This window comes from Cygnus atratus, chromosome 2, assembly GCF_013377495.2.
Source record: "Cygnus atratus isolate AKBS03 ecotype Queensland, Australia chromosome 2, CAtr_DNAZoo_HiC_assembly, whole genome shotgun sequence".
NCBI lineage: Eukaryota > Metazoa > Chordata > Aves > Anseriformes > Anatidae > Cygnus > Cygnus atratus.
Window position 1 is genome coordinate 56,416,190 of NC_066363.1, and position 21,532 is coordinate 56,437,721.

The window sequence follows — 21,532 nt, forward strand, 5'->3', positions numbered from 1 at the left end:
AAAGCTGTTGAAGGGACTAGAAGACAAGGATTATGAAGAGTGACTGAGGAAACTGAGGTTGTTTAGTCTGGAGAGGAGGAGGATGAGGGGAGACCTCATCACTGCCTACAACTTCCTGACAGGAGGTTGCAGTGTGGAGGGTGTCAGTCTCTTTTCTTGGGTGAGAAGTGACAGAACGCGAGGAAATGTTCTTAGGATGTACCATTGGAAGTTTAGATTGGATATTAGGAAGAATTTCTTCCCAGACAGGGTGGTCAAGCATTGGCACAGGCTGCCCAGAGAAGTGTTGGAATCCCCATGCCTGGGGGTATTTAAGAGATTTAAAAGTGATTAAGAGAGATTTAAGGTATTTAAGAGTGTGGATGTGGCAATAAGGGATGTGGTTTAATGGTGAAACTTGATAGGTCAGGTTGACAGCTGGACTTGATAATCTTGAAAGTCTTTTCCGCTGTACATGATTCTCTGATTCTAAAACCTAAGACTAAACCAAACAACTTCACCTCCATTTAAAATTATCGTTTTAAATTAAAACAAATAATTCAATAACAGTTTGCATCCCTAGAAGGGCAAGAAAGGCATTATGTTAAATCCCTTGAAAACATGTAATAAATAACAGGAGATGAATCCACACAGACTACTATAAATTATGATATTTCCTTTGAAAAGTGTTACTGGAAAAGAGATTAGCTGCTTTAGAAGTTAGCATATTGATTATACAACCCTTTTAATAAGCTTCTGTAAACAAAATAGTTTCTCTATAAACAAGCTTTGAGAATTCTCAAACATTCAAGCTTTGTTGAATTCTCAACAGCAAAGAGACAGACATGCTAGAAATGATGCTCTGCAGAGCATGTATCAGATTTGAACATTTAACTAGTTCAGATACAGAGTGTGAGAAAGGAGAAGAATAAATTGACACCAATCTCACCAACTGAGAACAATCAGTTGTTCAAAGTGCTTTCTCAGAGAATACTAAGAGCAGGAGAGACAAAAGACTCTAAAGATTTCAGAAATTCTAGCTCCCTTTTTCAACTACTACTCTAAGATTAGCATTGTTCAGACACACATTCACATGCACACAATGCTGAGCCTGAATACAGCATTTACCTCCCTAAATCTACTTTGCTTATCCTAGGTCACAAATTCAGAGTCTCTAACTACCTTGGATGCAAAGAGACCATTTTTTTATTTTATTTATTTTTTAATTATTATTTCCCAGCTAGCCAGGACATCCCTCCTGCTTTTTCTGAGAAACTTCATCTGTTCCTTCACTGTTCCTTCCTGTTGAACCTTCACTGCAGCAGCTCTTCTGGAGGTTTTGAACCTTCACTGCAGCAGCTCTTCTGGAGGTTTTTTTTTTTTTTTTTTTTTCTCCAATAAGTATGGGAGTTCTTAAGGAACAGGATAGGAACATCATCTTAACGTAGTTGTTCAGTCCAATTTTATACTCTTGGATATGTTTTTGTTTGATTTTTCTTTCTTAAGGCAGAGCTATAACAGAGTTAGATTTTACAAACAGGCTCCGGAAACTATTCTGGTCTTAATTTTGAAGGTTGTATATTGTCCTAGAAACACAACTAGTTTCCTAGTTTCTATCAACATCAACTCTTATTGATATCAAACCCAAGTTTCTTTCAAAGCCTCTTTCAAAGCTCAGATGAGAAAGATCTAGTCTCCAGCTGGTAGTATTTACTATCAAATTACTATGTCTTCTCCACATTGAGTTTACAGTTATTCAAAAGTATAATAAACTGAAGAAAAATACTTTAATACCCTTAAGTTATTATTATTATTATTTAAACAGAGGTTTTGTTAGTTCTAGCGAGGGTCAATTCTGTAGCAGAAGTTCTGGGGGGAATTACGGAGGAAAAATACATACCACTTTCATCTTGGCAGATGTTACAAACTTTAGACTTTTTTTGTGTTTTTTTTTTTTTTTTTTTGGCCATTAATGACTCTCCACATCTGGATTAGTGGATTATTTTGCTGTACCCTGGAGGCACTTCAGTTGCATATATATTATCTTATGATAATTAGTGCATTTATGTGTTGTTCATGGTTACAAAACTTGACTCATGAGACCATAAGCAACCTTACTATTAGTGGACAGTCTGTCCTATTTCACTCAGATCACATTGAACAAGTTGTATAAGTGTTGCTTGTTATTAATTGCAGCAGTTGCTTTTCTTTGAAAGATTTTATTTTTTCTGTTGTTTGCCAGATTTCTCTTCCCTCCGTTAAATAAGGAAGAAACAAGTTTCCATAATTAGTGAATTGTAAAGAGAACTCTCATTATTGATTGCATAATGCATTAATCTGTCTGTGAAACTGCAAGCCCATTGCCTTTTCTAAAAGAAAAGAAAAAAGAATTTATTTTTCTAACAAATCTGTTAGTTACTTTTTATGATCTCAGTCTTGTTCTCAGAACTTTCCCAGTTTTTACTGAGGTGGAAAGTCATACTTTACTTGTTTGTGATGACTATGCATCTGTACAATTACTTTTATTATTTTTGTGAAGATTAAAAGCATATCTTTGACAAATTATGTATTTGCTCTTTTGCTATGGACTACTTCCCAAAATGCTGACAAGAAAAAAACACTATAATGCCATCTTTTCTTCTCTAGACTCTGAATGTAGAAAGTCGAATGTTTCAGTTGTTTCCTCCTTTCTGGAAATACAAGAAAATCATTTATTACCAAGTAATCAACAGAAGTCTTGCTATAAGTCCAATCATTACAGCCTATGCAGATTAAATTTGGTTTTCTGATTACTGATTTTACCAATAATTAGGAATCAAAATTATCACTGCCTCTACAATGCGTGTTAGTAGAGAAGTTTCTTGCTCAAATTTTATTTTTAACTTTATTTTAACACTAAACACACTACTTATTAAAGCAGTATTTCATTGTAGGGAGAAAGTGAATATTCCTAGGGAAAAAAATATCAGTGCTCATTAGACTTTCAGTGACACTTAATGTATTCATCATCTCAAGGGAAGATCAGTACTTTACTCCCCAGTAAATCTGGAACACATTCCAAAATATAAGGTAACATTCACGACAAGCTATGAGGAGACAAAGCCAGAGAATGCAGGGGTCAGGATCTGTTATGTTGAATCTAAGACAAAAACTTACCACATTGTTACAAATACTTATTTTGGAGAAAAAAAATCAAAAATCCCCCCAAACTTCCAGCATACTTCTACTCTAAAAATATATTCCAGTGTAATTTCTGTCTGCCTCTTCTAGTGATGTGATTATCTAAGACTACAGATCTCCTATTGCTTTTACAGATCTAACAGATAACCGATGGTGAGCTTGAGGTTAGTGCCCCCAATGGAATAACTGAAGATTTATAAGCAAACCCTTTCCCATACGATATTCTCAAAGGAAAGGTGGACATACACAAGTAAAAATAAGGACAGTTTTTGTTTGAAAGTGAAATTTAGAAAGAATATAGCTTGTCTCATATGAGTAAATATGAATATAATTAAGATTAATCTTCTGAGAAGAAATTGGACTTTTTTGCTATTGGAAATAATTAGGAAAAGACAAATGGTTAAATTGATTTTATATGTTCTGCTAGATTTTTTCTAAATCTGACAAAGTTTGTGCAAGAGGTGGTAAATAGATCGCAGTCATAGCAAACTGTCAGTAAATCTTTTATCATGTTTCTTTCACATGTAGAGTCAAGTGAAATACTGCATATGTATCAAGTGATACTGCATATTAAAAATCTGAGATACAGAAGTTTGAATAGTTACTATTTGTGCTGATACGCATTTGTAAATTTATACCATTTTGTTTTAAGGAAGCACCTTAGAGCCTAAAACTAGATGTATAGTTTGTGCAAGGTACAGCATAGTGGTGTTATCTGAACAACATGATGGAGATGAGGAGAAGCAATGAGAAAAATAAGCTCCTGTTCTCAACGACTCCAGGAACCATTTACCAATAGACTCTTAAAAAATGTGTCTCTAAGAAATGTGCATGGCAGGGCGGCCTTCAGTAGGCTATAAAGGTTAGTCAGAGATTAAAATTTAGCTCATACAATAAAGCTGGTAAGGATTATGTTTAATGTTCATTATAATCTTAATCATTTTTAAGACCATTTTTAACTCTTTCACACCTGTAAATAATGATTTTTAAGTATTAAAAAATCTTTAAAATCTTAATACTTAAATACTTAAGCATTAATTTACCTTTCTGTCTTGTCTAATGATAAAGCTGGTGTTCTAGCTTGGTATTTGCTAGGCCACAGCATTCCCCTGGGCACTGAGCATGTTAGGAAAAAACAATATGGCAGATTTCTGGGGTGTTTCCTATGCAATGAGATACTCAACTCTTCAATATTTTTGGTTAATTCACCATTAAGCTTTTGGGACTGTACAGGGTCTGGCTGTGATGGAGTTTACTTTCCGTGCAGCAGCCCATACAGTGCTGTGCTCTGCACTTGTAGCTAGAACAGCACTGGTATCACACCAGTGTTGTGTCTACTGCTGAGCAATACTGGCACAGCACCAGGACTCCCTCCAAACCCCGCACAGTCAGCAGGCTGGGGATGGGCAAGAGACAAGGAGGGAACATCACCAGGGCAGCTGACCTAAACCGACCAAAGGGATATTCCATACCATATGATGTCACACTCAGCAATAAGAGGTGGGAAAGGGGAAAGAGAGGGAGGGTCTCCTGTTACGAAGATGTGTATCTTCCCAAACAACTGCTGCACGTATTGAGGCCCTGCTTCCCAGGACATGGCTGAACATTGCCTGTTGATGGGAAGTAGAGAACTTTTTTTTCTTCCTTCTGCTTCTCTGTGGTCTTTGTTTGTTTTTATCTTTTTCTCTTTAATTAGATTATCCTTATCTCAACCCATAAGCTTTTTTTTTTTTCCAAGCATACTTTCTTCTCCCTCACTTCTTCTGAGGAGGGGGGGGGTGAGAGGGTTTGTTGTGGAGTTTAGCTGTCCAGCCGGGTAAAACCCCTACATCGACTCACTAGTAGTTGTAAAAAAATAAAATAAGATAGTGATATGGTTTAGTGAAGGACTTGTTAGTGTTAGGTCATAGGTTGGACTAGGTGATCTTGGAGGTCTCTTCCAACCTAGACGATTCTGTGATAGTGGACACAGAGTGTGGAAATCTTGGCTTGTCTTGGAAAGATGAATAGCCTTCACATAACAATGCCCTATTCTAAAAAGCAAATTATTTTCTGATCTTAAAATTCAGGTATGCATGGTAGATCTACACAATTGGCAATATCATCAGAATTGTTAGTTTCAAATCTGAAATAACTCTTTCTGTAACTGTTTCTGTTTTGTAGTTTGCACTGTTCTCATCCCCAGAACACATACTTCACCTCTCTGAACTAACTGTTGTTTTCACTATCATGCTATAAATATATTATGACCAGACCTATGTGAAACAAGGCCATTTTGATTCACAAGGGTTTCATGCAAATATTTTTCTCTGTTTCACTTCAAGGACATCATCCCTTGATTTTGTCTTTGAGTTTCAACTTCAAAGAAACCTAACACACTACTTTGAAATTCAGTCAAGGCTGTAAAGCTTTGCCTTGTTTCAGGTCAAAAGCTTAGGAAAGTGTTGAAATTCCCTGGCCAAAGCAAAATTCCCTGACAAAAACCTTTGGTAACACAGAACTTGTTCCTTTAAGTTCAGCAAAGCTCAAATTCATGAAAATCATAAGGTACAGAGCTAAGATATACACTAATATAGTCTTGACTCTAACCTCTTTAAGAAATGCCCTGTTACATCACCAGCATAAACATTGTAAACACTGAGAAAAACATTTTACAGGAGAATACAAAACCACTTGCTTTGTAACATAATTTTATATTTAAGTAAAATGTTACTGAAAGTGCTTGTACTTAAACAATTTTCTTCTCCATAGAATCACGACATTTACTAAATTTTATAGCCTTTTCATACAACTCATAATCCTGTTTAAAATTGCTTTCAGTTATTTTTATATTACACCAGCTACCATTCCAACTTCGTTCCTCCTCCAGCATCTCTTTCGTACTATTATTGTCACAAACATCAGAAATTTCATAACGAGCTGAAAGGTAGCACACCAAGCGTGTCCAAGTACACATTCACAGTGCACGAGTAGGAAAGAACAGATGAGGTCAGTATCACTGCAGCAGAGTTGAAGCCCTATACCTCAGGACAGGATAACCACGACCTTTAGCAAGTTTCAACAGATCCCCTCTTTATTTGCAGCTATAATTAATACTGTAAACAGAGTTGTAACATCTTATAAATCCTGGTAACTATTGCCTGCTCAGTAAGGGCAGAGTTAAGGTTATCTCAGCCTATACCTCAACACTATAGTTTTTGATTTTCACTGATTTTGGAGCCATTCAATTCCAGACTCCAGAACAGCACAAGACCTCACACATTCTGACAGAACATCCACTGAGTGACTAACTTTCTGCTCAACATTTTTTTTTATAGGAAAAAAAAGACTTCTAAAATTGTAGTACCAAGTGATAAAAAATAAAGTAAGTTTTTTTAAAGATAAAAATTAAAACAAAAGTTTAGACATCTAAGTTAGAAAGTCCATCTGAATTAAAAAGTAAGGTCCTAAACAATGTATCTCCAAATGACCTGGACAGCATAATGCCGTATACTTATCCTATATCACATATCCCATCCTATAGTTAAAAACAGAACAGTAGACTCCAAATCCCCCTTTCAATACTGCAGTCCAGCAGTGCCTTTTACTTGCCTTATTGCATTGCTTATCCATAACATGCAGGTGAAAATCCTGTTATGAGAACTGTTCACACATCATTGGTTTATTAGTTCTTCCCTTTTTAGTGACTGTGATTTAAGAAAAGTTATGCCATCTATGTGTCCTTGTTGCTTCTCTTTGTAGCATAGGTGGAGCTCATAGGAAATAGTCTTATTTGCAAGACAAAAGTGTAAATAATTTAATTCTAGAATGGCCACAAATCAGTATGTAAACAAGCTTCAGGATTAGCGACCCGAACCAATGTTTCTCTAGCAGTGGTCAGCAGTTCTCCCCAAAAGCTTAGGCCACATTCACTGTGTCCATTTGGAAGTGTAGAGTGCAATGACTGACAATGTGCTTGGTCAATGTGCTTTGGACCCTTGCACAATACAGAATAGTACTATATAAATACAGCTCTATGCAGAAAAGGCAGAGCCTGCTTAAACCAACTTTTTCTTAATAAGGTTGAGAATCTTTAGCAAGCAGATAAGATGACTTAAACTTTATGTCTCAAAAGACATCAGTGTCTTCCATACTCAATTACAATTTTGAAATGGCAGGATGGCTTACAGTTGTGACAAGTGGCGCCACTGTATCCAGTTCCATCGCAAGTGCACTTGAAGATGTCCCACGTCTGGGTGCATTTGCCACCATGTTCACAGTGATTGGGCACGCACCTGTCAGGATGAGATGCAAAGATATAGAGAGAAAACTAAATGAGCATCAAGATTTACACACGGCTAAATTGGGAGCTGCCCAAGCAGTACATCATGTCCTTGCCTGGCAATTAATCCTTGTTATTTCTTTCATAGTAAGATAATTTGTATCCAAAGACACAGTTGCACAATAAATGATTTATCAGGCTCTGATGAAGCCCCTTTACAAACAGAAAAAAAGGGGAATAAAATTGGAGTACTTTCACTTAATAAATTAGGGTTCTAAACTAAACACGACTGGTACTTAGCTGTCAAAACAAAAATATCACAAGTCACACTGCTTTCTGCTGTGCAGGTGGTGTCATGCCTCATGGACTCCAGTCCTGTGACTGACTGAAAGTAAAAGAAAGAATGCCAGTGAGTTGCTATTTATCCTTCTTTTGCCAGAAATGGGGTAAAGTGAAGGCAGATTGGTGGCTAGGATGGAAGTTACTAATGCTGCATTATTAAAACAAACAAGGTAGTATAGGCTTCATTATAAAATGTGTAATAGGTTTTTCTTCACAGGGATTTGTGGCAAATGTTGCTCTGTTTTATCCTACCCATCTGTTTTTCTTCTCCAGCTATGCTGTTGCTGGAGAGTGGGAGGAATGCAGAAAAAGTGGGATGCCAGATGACAGTCATAGCAGAATATATATTTATTGTTTGAAATACTATCTAAATGTGATTTCAAAGACATGAGTTTGACCACACAGTTAAAAAAAAAAAAAAGTTACCATGTATTTTCACCTTTGAAACTATTAAATCTCTTTTCTTTGAGACATCTCTGCAATATCATTTCAAAGATTTTTTCCCCTTTATTAAATTGGCTAGAGTCAGACTCAGTATAGGTTCTGCATTTTTTAATCACGAAATTAAGGAGTTTTCCTTTCATGTTGAGTTAGCCAAATCTATTTTATGAACTATACTTTTTCATTAAAACATTAAAAATAAAAATTAGGAAATTGCATATTAGACAAACAAAAGAAAATATTTTCAGAACTGCATTACAAATTAAGGATGTTTATCTTTAGGATCTGCAGTTCATCATATTCATCATGTTAACAACACACTATTAAATAACATCCAAGGACAGCTTTTCCTTCCTTATGTAGCAACTTACTGAAACTCAAAGTATCTAGTGCATCCTCTGTAAGCTTAGTTTCCTGTCTCCTCAAGTTCCACTTCATAGCACTGATATGCATGACAACTACCAAAAAGAACCTACATGACGATATGCCTTTGAGACTTGGACATTGTGTATTCATCCTTATAAAGGATTGTTGGCTTTATGCATGCCAGAAGTACTTCAGAATACACACCATGATGGCTTATGTCCTATATCAGCCTGTGGTATTCAAGGCTAGCCATTCACTCTTTTTCAAAAAAAAGAAAAATCAGAATCTACTAGTTTGGTTAAAAATAGCGCTTAAATAAATGCTTTTCTGAAGTAAAAAACAAAGCAATTTAAAATTTTGCTTTCATATTAAAATACAGTAAACCTACCTGAGACCGTTATCACAGGTCAGTAAACTATGTTTTCAACAAGGTTGAAGTGAATTCATTTAGTTTTGTAATTGTGGCAGGCTAAATGCACAGATAGAGTTGATTACTGCAATTCAGCTAATAAGTGATGGCTTTAAGTTGTGCTCTCAACACTACAGAAGCACAACAGCACAATGGCACATTTCTAAACATCCAAATCACTAAAAATTTCCATGAATTCATACCTGATGGGTACGTGAATAGGGAAAACAGAAACCAGTAACAGTTCAAAAACAATCTCATGAGTTAACTTTTATTGAAAGATACAAACATCTAGAAAAGTTCCTAACTCTGAATATCGTTTCTTGATTTTCCAGCCTTTCAAAATAACTGCTTTCAATCTATTTTCTTCTTCATTTATATTTGAAGATGTTACTTTAAAAGTTATTTTTTCCAATGACCAAACTAAACATTTTTCCTATGTGAATTTGGCCAGCTATTTATACAAAATCTCACATGTAACGCCAGCAAACTGTTTCAATTTTTAGTACTATATAACTTACATTTATTGTAGCATAGCTAGTAAAAATACTCCATTATTGACTACGTAAGTAAGGTAAATGACTTAATGTAGGGAAATATGAAAAAGATATTTATCTGTATCATTCAATGGAGCATATCAGAACATAAAAACAGATCTTCAGCAAACTCCTCAATGTTAATTCTATACTTCTTCTATGATGGTTGAACTAGCCTCATCTGTATCCGATTTTTTTTTAAATCATTTGCTTTTTCCTGTTCTAAACATAATGTAGTTAAAAATAAAAAAAAGTAAATGATATCATAATATCGGTGCTGCCTAAATGTAATTTTAATCAGGCTACAGAATGATTTCCTTAAATCCTGTGTCCACCCCCAATTTTCTGTTAGCTTGTTTTATCAGGCAGAACTATAAGATTTCTTTTCTATTAAATAGATTATGTCAGTTTGTTATTGTCATCTGCCACCTATCTGTCTTTCCCCACTGCAGTGGAGTTACTGGAAGAAATTTTAGGTAACCAGAACATGAAGCCTACAAAAAGATATAAGGAAGAAGAAATTTGTATTTAAAAAAAATAATTATTTGAGCATATTTATTCATGTAGTATATTTACCTTTTGCTTAACATCTAGCATATACTCTGAAAACTAATCCATGCCATATGTACAGTTCAATAATATAAAAATAGTATGTTTCTAGACAATTCCATTCTTTTTTTTTTTTTCCAGGAATAAGGCTGCGCTTACATGAAAAATTTACTTCAAAACCACACTTCTGTCCTTAACCAGGCTCTGAAGTTAGAAGCAAGCATAGCACAGAGAAGTTCCTAGTCACTGGGTTCTGTTCCTTCCTGGTATGGACAACTGTATTTTAAGTACTGACACTTATAAAGCCTTACCAACTACATTGAGAACTTTCTTGCTCTCAGGCTCCTTCTGAAAGGCAGGTCTAGAATTTCTTTCCTTCACGCATAGTATACTTTCACTTAATTTCCATCCAACGTCCATAGAGAAGATACAGATGCTATTTTGTTTGTTTTTTATTTTATTTTTTTTTTGTAACATTGGCCTGTCTTAAAAAGCTTTTATTCCTCTTTGAGATGTACAATTGATGACTTGATGTAGAGAGCAATAGTAACTTCATTCAGTCCATATTTTTATGAAAACAAGTCTCCTGTTGGAAAATAGATTTTCTATTGTTGATCTTCCTTGTAGCCATTCCCCTATGCATTTGTGATCGTATTGATATTCTGGAGGAGGTCTTACCAATGTTTTGTGGTTTCAGAGTTTATTAATATTTTCATATCTCTCTGTTGAAAATATTTTGCTTGAGATATAGTATTTTCCTGAATACATCAGAATGGTGGCACAAAGTCACCATAAGATTGCTCAGTACATTAACTATCTTCAGTACATTCCCATCTTTCTCTTCACAGTCACCTCCAACCAACTCCAGCTTTACACAGAGATTCTCGCTATCATTCTCAACAGCATTGTTCTGCACTATTAACTTCCATGGTGCCATCCAAATCTTTGTTTATTTTTCTGGGCTGAATCTGTATCATCAGCAAATTTCAATAGTATATTCCTAATTTTGAGCAAAGGTCAAAGCAGTAAACAGGATCACCTCTGGCACTGATCTCTAAGCAACTCTAATCTCTCAGCCAGCTGCTAACTCTTCAGTATAACCCATAAGGCAATTCCGTTTGCCAGCTCACAACTCACTTCGCAATTCCTCATTCAAACCCCATCTTCCTTGGTTCACTTAATAATTTTCATCATTATAGTGTATCAAATATTTTATTGGCATCTGACACACTGGATCTATTGTGTTTTTCCTGTCTGAGAAAGAACTACTGTACTTCATCAGTGGAGAATATCAGGTTAATCCTGAACAATAAACTGTTGATAAATGTGTGTTGCATTTTACTTTATCTTCTATTTACTTACTTCCAGGTATTTAATTATTCTTTCCTTCATTTCTTCAAAAGCTTTGTACAATTATTAAAGTCAGATTTATAGCTGTATAGTGATTTGCATCTCTCTTTCCATTTTTTAAATGTCATGAGGTTAACTGTCACCTAATAATATAAAAACAAGCTTCTCCCCACCCCCTACCCTCCCAGGCTGCAATATGACACGTCAAAATTACAAAACAGATATTTATTATCTAATTAGGTTTGGTGCATTCTTAGTGCCCATTTACTCTGATATTCTAATTGCTATTCCTTCATTTCTGTTATTTGATTCACTAGCACCTCAGTAATAACCAGTATAAATAGTTACCTTCCTTTACACTGCAGTAGGAACCAAATTTAAATCTACAAATGGCAACTCTGACCTTCCAAGCAGGACGGCGAAAACTGTATGTTACACTTTTCTTCTGTCTGTTCACATATACTTTCCACAAGGAATGCAAATGGTATGTCTGTGTCCTGAAGCGTTAACATTTCCTGAAGCTTTTGCATTTTCTCAGAGATGCTATATACAAATATCTAGTACACCACTTCGCTTCCCACCCATAGACTGTTTAAGAGGAAAAACTGGGAACAAGATGCTCATGTAGTCTGCAAACACCATTTTTTCCCCCTAAGGGGACCAAACATCATTTTTTGGAGGAAGCAAGAACAAGCACTGGGACTGAAGAACCATCGCAAACCTTACTATTCTTCACTGACAGATGTAGATGTTTCCTTCCCCCCTCACCCTCCTTTACTTTTATTTCCTCTCCTGTTTCCCCGTCCTAGAATCTCTAGAATAAGTGCACAATACAGCTTGTGCATATACGTAAATTAAATATAAACACGTTCTTTCTATAAAATAGGAACAACCAAAACAAGAAATACCACCAAGGGAAAATGTTCAACTGCTGAGTTACTCCACCTGAGAGGAGGAAAGGAAGGAATTCACAACACAGCAGCAATATCTGGTACACATTGCCCACTACAGTACTGAAAAGAGCTCAAAAACCACAGTGATAAAGACAGTGTAAGAACTTCTGTAGTGCAGAACAAAATGTTAGAAGTTTTTTTGCAATGAAAGATAACAAAAAGAAACGGCGTTAAGTTTTTCTCAACATGAATTTTAATCTTTTCCTTCTCGTCATCAAACCCCTAACTAATCTTGCTCCTGTTCAGACCCCATCTCTCATTTCTGTGTGCCCTTCTCTCTGTCCCACATTCTTTTTGTTATGCTTTTTTGTTCATTCCTCTGCCTCAGAACTAACCAACTCATCAGTATGTTTCAAATAATCTTACAGTACTTTTCCACTAATTGGCCTTTTTATTGCCTTCAAACAACTCTTTAAAACTCATATCACCATTTCTTGCATAGTTTCTTACCTAGATCCTTCAAAATGCATTATGCTATCCTTAAACATGATTTTCCATCACTATATGCCTTGTATAAACGTTCACATCCACACAAAGACTAGAAAAATGTGTTTAAAATTTAACCCCTTTTTCTTGTACCAGCTTACCTGACTGCTCAAGAAAACAATGAGAGATTAGGTCTATAAAACAATGTTCAAGGAAAACACTTTCAAGGAGCAATAGATAATGCTTTCAAGGTAGCAGTCTGATTTTAAGTAGCTTACTTAAAAGACAAACTGTAAACTAGTAACAGAATCACAAAAAAATATTTTAAGTGTTTGCATATTTGCACTGAGTACCTTGTTAATGAGCAATAGAGCACATTCCACTAGGCACATTAAAAGTGGTACTAAACAATAAGATAATCGAATTAAGGACACATTATTATTAGAGTCTTACTGAATCAAGGTCAGACTAAAATTACCTCTTTCATACAGAGCCTCTGACTTTCAGAGTGCTCTAAATAAAACAAAAACAGCTGATCTGACCTTTAGGACTCTCTCACTTCATATAAGATAGCAAGTGTTTAATGTGACTTTGGGATCTTCAGAAAAAGGATTTGCATCTTATATGCAAGGCAGCACAAAGGGCAGATGGGAGTGACTGTAAAACTCATTCAGGTTCACAGTAATTCCCAAACTAGTTTCATTTGCTACTGTCTTCTAATCTAATTGTGCACAGATGCATATAATTAATGATGGCAGAAGTAAACAATCCTTCCTGAACCAAAAAGGACCTATTCTTTTTTGTTACTTAGTGTAATACAAGGATTTCATATTTCTTTGGTGGATATTATCAAATTTGTTCTGAGATCAAAATAAAATGCCTGGCGCTTTTAAAGACTGTGATTTAGAAAGAGCAAATCAATATTAAAATATTCAGTGACATTTGGTTAAGCAAAGTTCCTTTAGGGCATATTACTAGAAAAGGCTGCCAAAGTTTTTCACAGTGTTATCTCCAGACCAATAAGGTGCTATTCTAAACTGTTTGCATTAAAATGATTAAAGAAGGACTAACATGTAAAGAAAAATTCAGAATTTAACTCAGTTGAATTAAAGAATCCTCTTATATTTATGCAGTTTTAATGCATGTACTATAATATAGATACTTATTCCTTTTTTTTTTTTCCTGCTACTTTTAATTTCCATATCACTTCAGAAAGTAACTTCTTAAAATGAAACTATGCTGGTCTGCTTTAGCAATCTCGGGAACTGGATAACCCATATTCCTGCATTGTTGCAGAAAAAATTCTTTTCTTGTTATGCATAACCTAGGATCTAGAATAGTCACGGCCAAATATCTACTTCTGCACAAACCAAACTGTTGCCACCATGGTTGAAGCAAAGCAGGGGACGGTAAATCTACTGCAGCTACAAACAGAAGAGGTAATTTCCCAGTTGTAGTACCCTTCCTATCAATTCTTAGCAATTGCTTCATGTTAACAAAAGTAGAACAGCTCTGTGTGGAGCTGTGTGGCAGGGAAAAAAAAAAAACAAAAAAAAAACAAGGAGGAAATGTTCTATTAAGCAGCACCTGCTATTCTCTGTCTCTGCTAAAGAGGGAATAAAAGATAAATTGTTTATAAATGGTCAATGGGCTACATCCAGCCCACAAGTTGCAAATTGGACCATACTGTGATAATCTTACAGAGATAACGGAGAAAACCACAGACTTATAAATAAATAAATAAATCAGGCTAGATAAAAAGCCAATTCCTGTTGCACAATATTTAAGCCACTAAGCTCAGGGCCAGGTCTTCAACTGTTGTAAATGGAAACATTTGCATCTGTCATAAATACTGTCTTATGTCTGTTAAACAGGTCAGAACAAAAAGAATAAATTCTTATGAAAGGCCAGCTACTAAATATGATATATTGAAAATGGTTTTTTATTTATTTATTTATTTATTTTTACTACTCTGTGAAAATCTTTTCCTGGTTAGTAACTAGGTTAAGTATTTCTAGGGCATTAGAGAGCTACTCTGTAGACAATGTTTTTTGGACTGGCGTATTTGAGTTTCTTATTTAGACAATTATATAGAAGAAGTGGAAGCTAGTCACTAACCTAAGCCAATATGGCACAATTCCACCCTCTTTGGGATAGTAGATATGTTAAGCACTCAGAATCCTTAGAATAATCTCTTGGTTTTTACTCATATGGTTCTGAAGAAATCTTCAAGCCTTCTTAAGTATTAACATGATCAAAATTTGACTGGATTTGACTTTGTATCAATGTAACCATCTCTCTTATATGATTTCAAATACATAAGGAAGAACATACAGGACTTGAGAACAAACCATAACACTGACTTTGTGATGTCTTGTTGATTATTTATTTCTGCACTGTACATCTTGAATCAAATACTACTCCTGAGATTTTATGACATCAACTTCACTTTATAATCCATGTTAAGCATTTGCAGAAAGTTTTTTCTTTAGAAGATGATAATTATCATCAAATCAGAGAATAATAGAATAGCCTGGTTTAGAAGGGACCTTAAAATCACCTACTTCTAACCCCTCTGCCATGGGTAGGAATGTTACTCACTAGATCAGGTGGCCCAGGACCCCTTCCAACCTGGCCTTGATCACCTCTAGGGATGGGGCAACCACAACTTCTCTGGACAAACTGTTCCAGTGTCTCACCACACTCTGAGTGAAGAATTTCTTCCTAACATCTAATCTAAACCTTTTCTCTTTTAGTTTTAAACTGTTCCCACTGCCTGTGTAAAAAGCCACTCTCAATCTTTTTTATAAGCCCACTTTAAGTACTGACAATTAATTATTAAGTCTCCCTGGAGCTTTCTTTTCTCTATGCTAAACATCCCCAGCTCTCTCAGCCTTCCTTCATAGGACATACTCCAGCCCTCTGATAATTTTTTGGGCCCTCCTCTGGACCAACTCTCACAGGTCCAAGTCTTTCTTGTGCCAGGGGCCCTAAATCAGGATACAGTACTTCAGTTGGGGTCTCAAAAGAGTGGAGTGGAGGGGGATAATCATCTCCCTTGATCTGCTGGCCGCTCCTCTATTGATGCAGCCCAGGATGCAGTTGACTTTCTGGGCTGTAAGTGTGCTGGCTTGTGTCAAGCTTTTTGTCTACCAGAACCCCCAAGTCTTTCTCTGCAGGGCTGCTCTCAGTGAGTTCTTCTCCCAGTCTGTTTGCCCCGGATTACCCTGGCCCAAGTGCAGCACCTTGCACTTGGACTTGTTGAACCTCATTAAGGTTCACATGGGCCCACTTATGTAGCTTGTCCAGGTCCTTTTGGATGGCATCCCTTCCTTCTGTTGTATTGCCTGCACCGCTCAGCTTGATGTCATCTGTAAACATGCTGAGGGTGCACTCGATCCCACTATGTCACTGATAAAGATATTAAACAGCACTAGTCCCAAGACAGACAGAGGGACACTCAGGGACACTCGTCACTGGCCTCCACTTGGACATGGAGCATACCGTAACTCTCTGGCTGCAGCCAACCAGCCCTTCCTTATCCACTGAATGGTCCACCCATATCTCTCCAATTTAGAGATAAGGGTGTCATGTAGGACTGTGTCAAAGGCTGTGCAGACATCCAGGTAGATGACATCGGTTGGTCTTCCCTTCTCAACTGATGCAGTCACTCACTCATAGAAGGCCATCAGATTGGTCAGGCACGATTTGCCCTTGGTGAAGCCATGCAGGCTGTCCCAGATAACTTCCTTGTCTTGCATCTGCCATGACATTGTTTCCAGGGGGATCTGTTTCATGATCTTCCCAGGCACAGAGCCTGTAGTTACCAGACTGTAGTTTCCCTAGTCTTCCTTTCTACCCCTTTTTAAAATGGGAGTGATATTTTCCTTTCTTCCAGTCACTGGGGACTTCATCTGACTGCCAGAACTTTTCAAATATGATGGAGAGAGGCTTGGAAACTCCATCAGCCAGTTCCCTCAGTACCCTGGGATGCATGATATCGGGAGGGACTCTGCTCTCCCAGACTCTGCCCAGAGGTTTAGGGACTCGAGAGACATGAGAAGCCTGAAAGGCAGTGAAGACTGAGGCAAAGAAGTTGTTGAGTACCTACCTCAGCCTTCTCCATGTCTGTTGTTACCAGTTCTCCCTTCTCATTTATCAGAGCTGGTACAAGCTCCTTGGCCATTTTTTTTTTTTTTTTTTTTTCCAGCCAATGTACCTACAGAATCCCTTCTTGTTATTTTTTGCATCCCTTGTGAAGCACAGTTTCATCAGTGCCTTGGCTTTCCTAATTCCATCCCTGTGTATCCAGACATCATCCTTGTACTCTTCCCAGACCACATGTCCCTGCTTCCACTGCCTGTGCATTTCTTTCTCACACCTCAGTTTGACCAGCAGGTCCTTGCTCTGCTGTGCTGGTTCCCAGCCTTCCCTGCTTGTTTCCTTACACATGGGGATGGAGAGATCTTGCCCTCTAAGAAAAGTGTCCTAAAAGAGTTGCCAGCTCTGATCAGTTCCTCTGTGCCTAAGGACGGTTTCCCAGGGAATCTCATCCACTCATTCTTTAAAAAGCTGGAAGTGGAAACACCAAGCTGGGGGGAAGTGTCAATCTGCCAGAGGGTAGGAAGGCCCTGCAGAGGGATCTGGACAGGTTGGGTCAATGGGATGAGGCCAATGGGATGAGGTTCAACATGGCTAAGTGCCGCGGCCTGCACTTGGGGCACAACAACCCCATGCAACACTACAGGCTGGGGGCAGAGTGGCTGGAAAGTTGTGCAGAGGAAATGGATCTGGGGGTGTTGGTTGATGCTCGCCTGAACATGAGCCGGTAGTGTGCCCAGGTGGCCAAGAAGGCCAACTGCATCCTGGCTTGTATCAGGAATAGTGTAACCAGCAGGACCAGGGAGGTGATCGTCCACCTGTACTCTGCTCTGGCGAGGCCGTGCCTCAAGTACTGTGTTCAGTTTTGGGCTCCTCACTACAAGATAGACATCAAGGCCCTGGAGCATGACCAGAGAAGGGCAACAAAGCTGGTGAAGGGTCTGAAACACAGGTCCTGTGAGGAGTGACTGAGGGAACTGTGTTATTTAGTCTGGAGAAGAGGAGGCTTAGGGGAGACCTTATGGCGCTCTACAACTACCTGAAAGGAAGGTGTGGGGAGCTGGGGATTGGCCTCTTCTCACAGATAACTAGTGACAGGACTAGAGGGAATGGCCTCACATTCTGTCAGGGGAGGTTCAGGTTGGATATTAGGAGACATTTCTTCTCAGAAAGAGTAGTTAGGCATTGGAATTGGTTGCCTGGGGAGGTGGTGGAGTCACCGTCCCTGGGGCTGTTTAAGGAAAGGTTGGATACGGTGCTTAGGGACATGGTTTAGTGGGTGATATCGGTGGTAGGAGGATGGTTGCACTAGATAATCTGGAGGTCTTTTCCAACCTTAATTATTCTTTGATTCTATGATATTACTGCCAGGAATCTGGCCACCTTCTTCACTTTCATAGATACAACCTTGAAGTTCCCCTGGAAAGTTAATTAATTTGGATGTAAAGCTCGGATAATTACTGATGTCTTCACAGAAACCATGTTCTCGTATTAACATGTAGATCATAAATTTTTAATTCCAGTGAATAATTCTAATAACAATATGAACTGAAGAGTTTGCCCTGTGAGTGGCATAGAAAATGCTTTCTGCCTAAACACTAAAGGTTTTTCCCCTTCAAAACAAAAACACAGTCTTAGCAGTAAAGCAAAACACAAAGTCTGTGCAATGAAATGAATATGAAATGGCAGTTAATGTTTCTGTGACATTTACTAATGACAACTGGTATAAATGCCAGTTTCCTTATTAAATCCCTAGCAGAACATGTAAGTCAAGGACGTTAATTTCTCCTGTCTTTGAGAGAAACCCAAGTTTGCCTTTATATATTGGCAGAGCAAAAAGAAACCTACTAAGACTTTCAGTTATCCCACTGTACCATAGAGGAACGGCTGAGGTCAGCATGCTTTTCATGCTGTGCATTCCCATAAACTCCTGGTTTGCTAAACATTGATAAGGAAACATAAATTAGGTTCTCTGAATCACGAGTTGAAATTTGACTTAGATCTACCATGAATCAATCAGATGTAGATGACATTTACAGATGGTTTATTTATTTCACATGGAATGTTCTCCCTGAGCTGATCCATACACCCACAAAACTTAACGATGTATATAAATCATTCATTAGGGGTGAAGTAAAATGCATATTCGCTTGTAACTCTCTTCCCTTTCTCCATGCACATCTCTTATCTTCTTAGTTTTCAAGATATTTGTATCAGAAAAAGGATGTTAGTTTATATTTGCCCAGGGTTTATCACAGTGGTTTTTTCTCCCTCTTTTCATTGCAGTCATCAGGCACAACAACATAATAATAAACAGTGAAACAGAAATGAATGATCTACACTTCACCATTCTCCAGATCATCATTGAGCATATTTATATCACTTGGTAAAGTCTACAAAATCTGCTTTTTCTCCTTTACCATGATGATTCTGCAATCTACCACAAGCAGCAGCATGCTCAACTAAAATTTCATGTATAAAACGTTAAGCATATAGTTTCAACTGACTTATCCCTCTGTCCTTTGTGTGTGTCCTTAGTGCACAACCATATTTTATTCTTTTATAGAAGCCCCATAAAATTTTTATAAATTGCAATATAATGAGTGTTATACTCTTAAGACATCAAAAGCAAGGATGCTCCGATGAATTAGAAGCTGTGCTGCAGTGCAGTCACGACTCTGTGATAAATATACAAATACAATGCTCAACTCACAACCTATTATTCAACTAATTTTCAATTTGCTGAAAACAGATATGTACAGTAGGTAATAAACAACACATTCATTACCTAAAACTTGTGCAATGAAGAGTTTTGAAGCCAGAAGGTTAGCTGCTGAAGCAATAAACAGGTGCAAGCACATGCACATCTGTGCACGTGTGATCACACACCTACATTTAATATGCATAAACACGCACAAACTCTTTTCTCCAAGAATGATGACAATTTCAAGCTTCTGAAAATGGGCAGTGTGTTCAAGAAAAAAAATCGTATTAAAAGCAAACCTGTTTTTAGGGGAAATAGAAAAATGAGAATACAACTTTTAGTAACATGTTTTTAAAAAATGACTTTAAAAAATTGTGATGGCATGATCCTGGTATGCTTAATTTTCATTACAAATAGCTCATTGCTGGGAAGCTATTATTCTACTTAAATAGCTTTGTGATTGCCCTATAGAAAAATTGATAGACTATAATTTGCTTGTAGTTTAGTGGCTTTTTTTTTTTTTTTCCCCCAAGCACTGCGATTTGGACACTATAGTTCAGCCTCTGTCAGTATTTCAGTTTATTATAAGCTTTGATTTCTCAAGGGTTTATATTTCAGCTATAAAAATTTACTCCAGAAATTCATCACACGAAGCATAAGACAGAAAGGAAATAGATAAATAGTAGCACATTGACAATAGTTGTGAAACAGCTCATGCAACTGGCTTACAACTTAGTATTCCAGCAGAGTAAGGACAGACTGGTAGGCAGTTTTACAGGTTTATTTTAAACAGAAGAGGGAAAAAAAAAAAAAAGGAAAAATCCCTATATAATATTTCTCTTTAGTTCTCCAGAGAGTTTGGCATGAAATTTTTGACATTTCCTTGAAATAGACTGTTCAGAGGCAAGGGACAGATTTGATTCATATTTCAACTTGAACAAATGTTCGAAAACATCTTGAAATTCTTGAAATATGTCATTTGGCATGTTCTAAATGAAGAGCATCCTTTTTCAGTTTAATTTTTTTGTTGTTGTTGTTGTTTTAAAATTTAAGTTAAAATATACTGTATGGATGACACTCTACCAAGCCAAGTAATAATACCTCTAATAAATGCCAACTGTCTATTTCAAATTGAAAGTATTTTCTGAGGGAGCAATGGGTTGTAGTGGTTGAGTGCTGAAGTACTGAAGAAAATTTTTGAATGTATCTGTGCACCTTTGATAGCTGCACTGATAGCTGAACTGGGAACAACAGGATAGCCTGAAAATCAACAGATATGCTATGGGAACAATCTAATCTTCTTGTGCACCAGAAACTTTATCTAGTAGACAATTATATGAGAGGGAAAAAAAAAAAGAGAGAGAGAGAAGAAAATAAATGCTTAATGATTAGTTTAAACAATGTTGAGGGGAAAAAGAAAAAAAAAAAGAAAAAAAATAACTATTAGAAAAATAGAAATTGGAATGCTGCTCCATGCAGTACAATAAGGAAACAACACAGATCCCCAGAAGGACAGGAAAGAGATGAAATCCCACAACCTCAGCTACCATTCTTCATGATCTGCATATATGTTCATGTAAGATTAGAACAGATAGTCAATGCACTAATGTAAATAATGTAAATAAGTTTCTCAAAAGTTATTCAGAGGCTGCACCTCAACAATAGATTGAATCAATCTACTTAGCCTTAACTGAAATCTGGGATATCCTTGGAGAGGGACTGTAAGAGGATAGTTCTGTGGAGTAGTACAGAACACTCACTCCATAAACAGGGAAGGAGTATAAAGACAAATTTGGGGGATATCAGATTGAACTAACCTTTGGGACAGATTGTACTTTTGTAACATTGTTTAAAGCAGAGGAGAATGATAAAACTACAACGTGGGAAGAAGACATCCTCGCAAAGGCTACAAAATACTTAAAACAGAAACTTCTG

General features: G+C 37.0%; 1 protein-coding gene across 1 annotated transcript in view; it reads right to left on the reverse strand.

Moving 5' to 3' along the window:
• Positions 1 to 21,532, reverse strand: part of CNTNAP2 (contactin associated protein 2) — a 1,162,302-nt gene that overhangs the window by 387,719 nt on the left and 753,051 nt on the right. Inside the window, exon 11 of the mRNA XM_035552545.2 lies at positions 7,327 to 7,433. Within this exon, the coding sequence (XP_035408438.1) occupies positions 7,327 to 7,433 (107 nt within the window). The remainder of the gene's footprint in view (positions 1 to 7,326; positions 7,434 to 21,532) is intronic.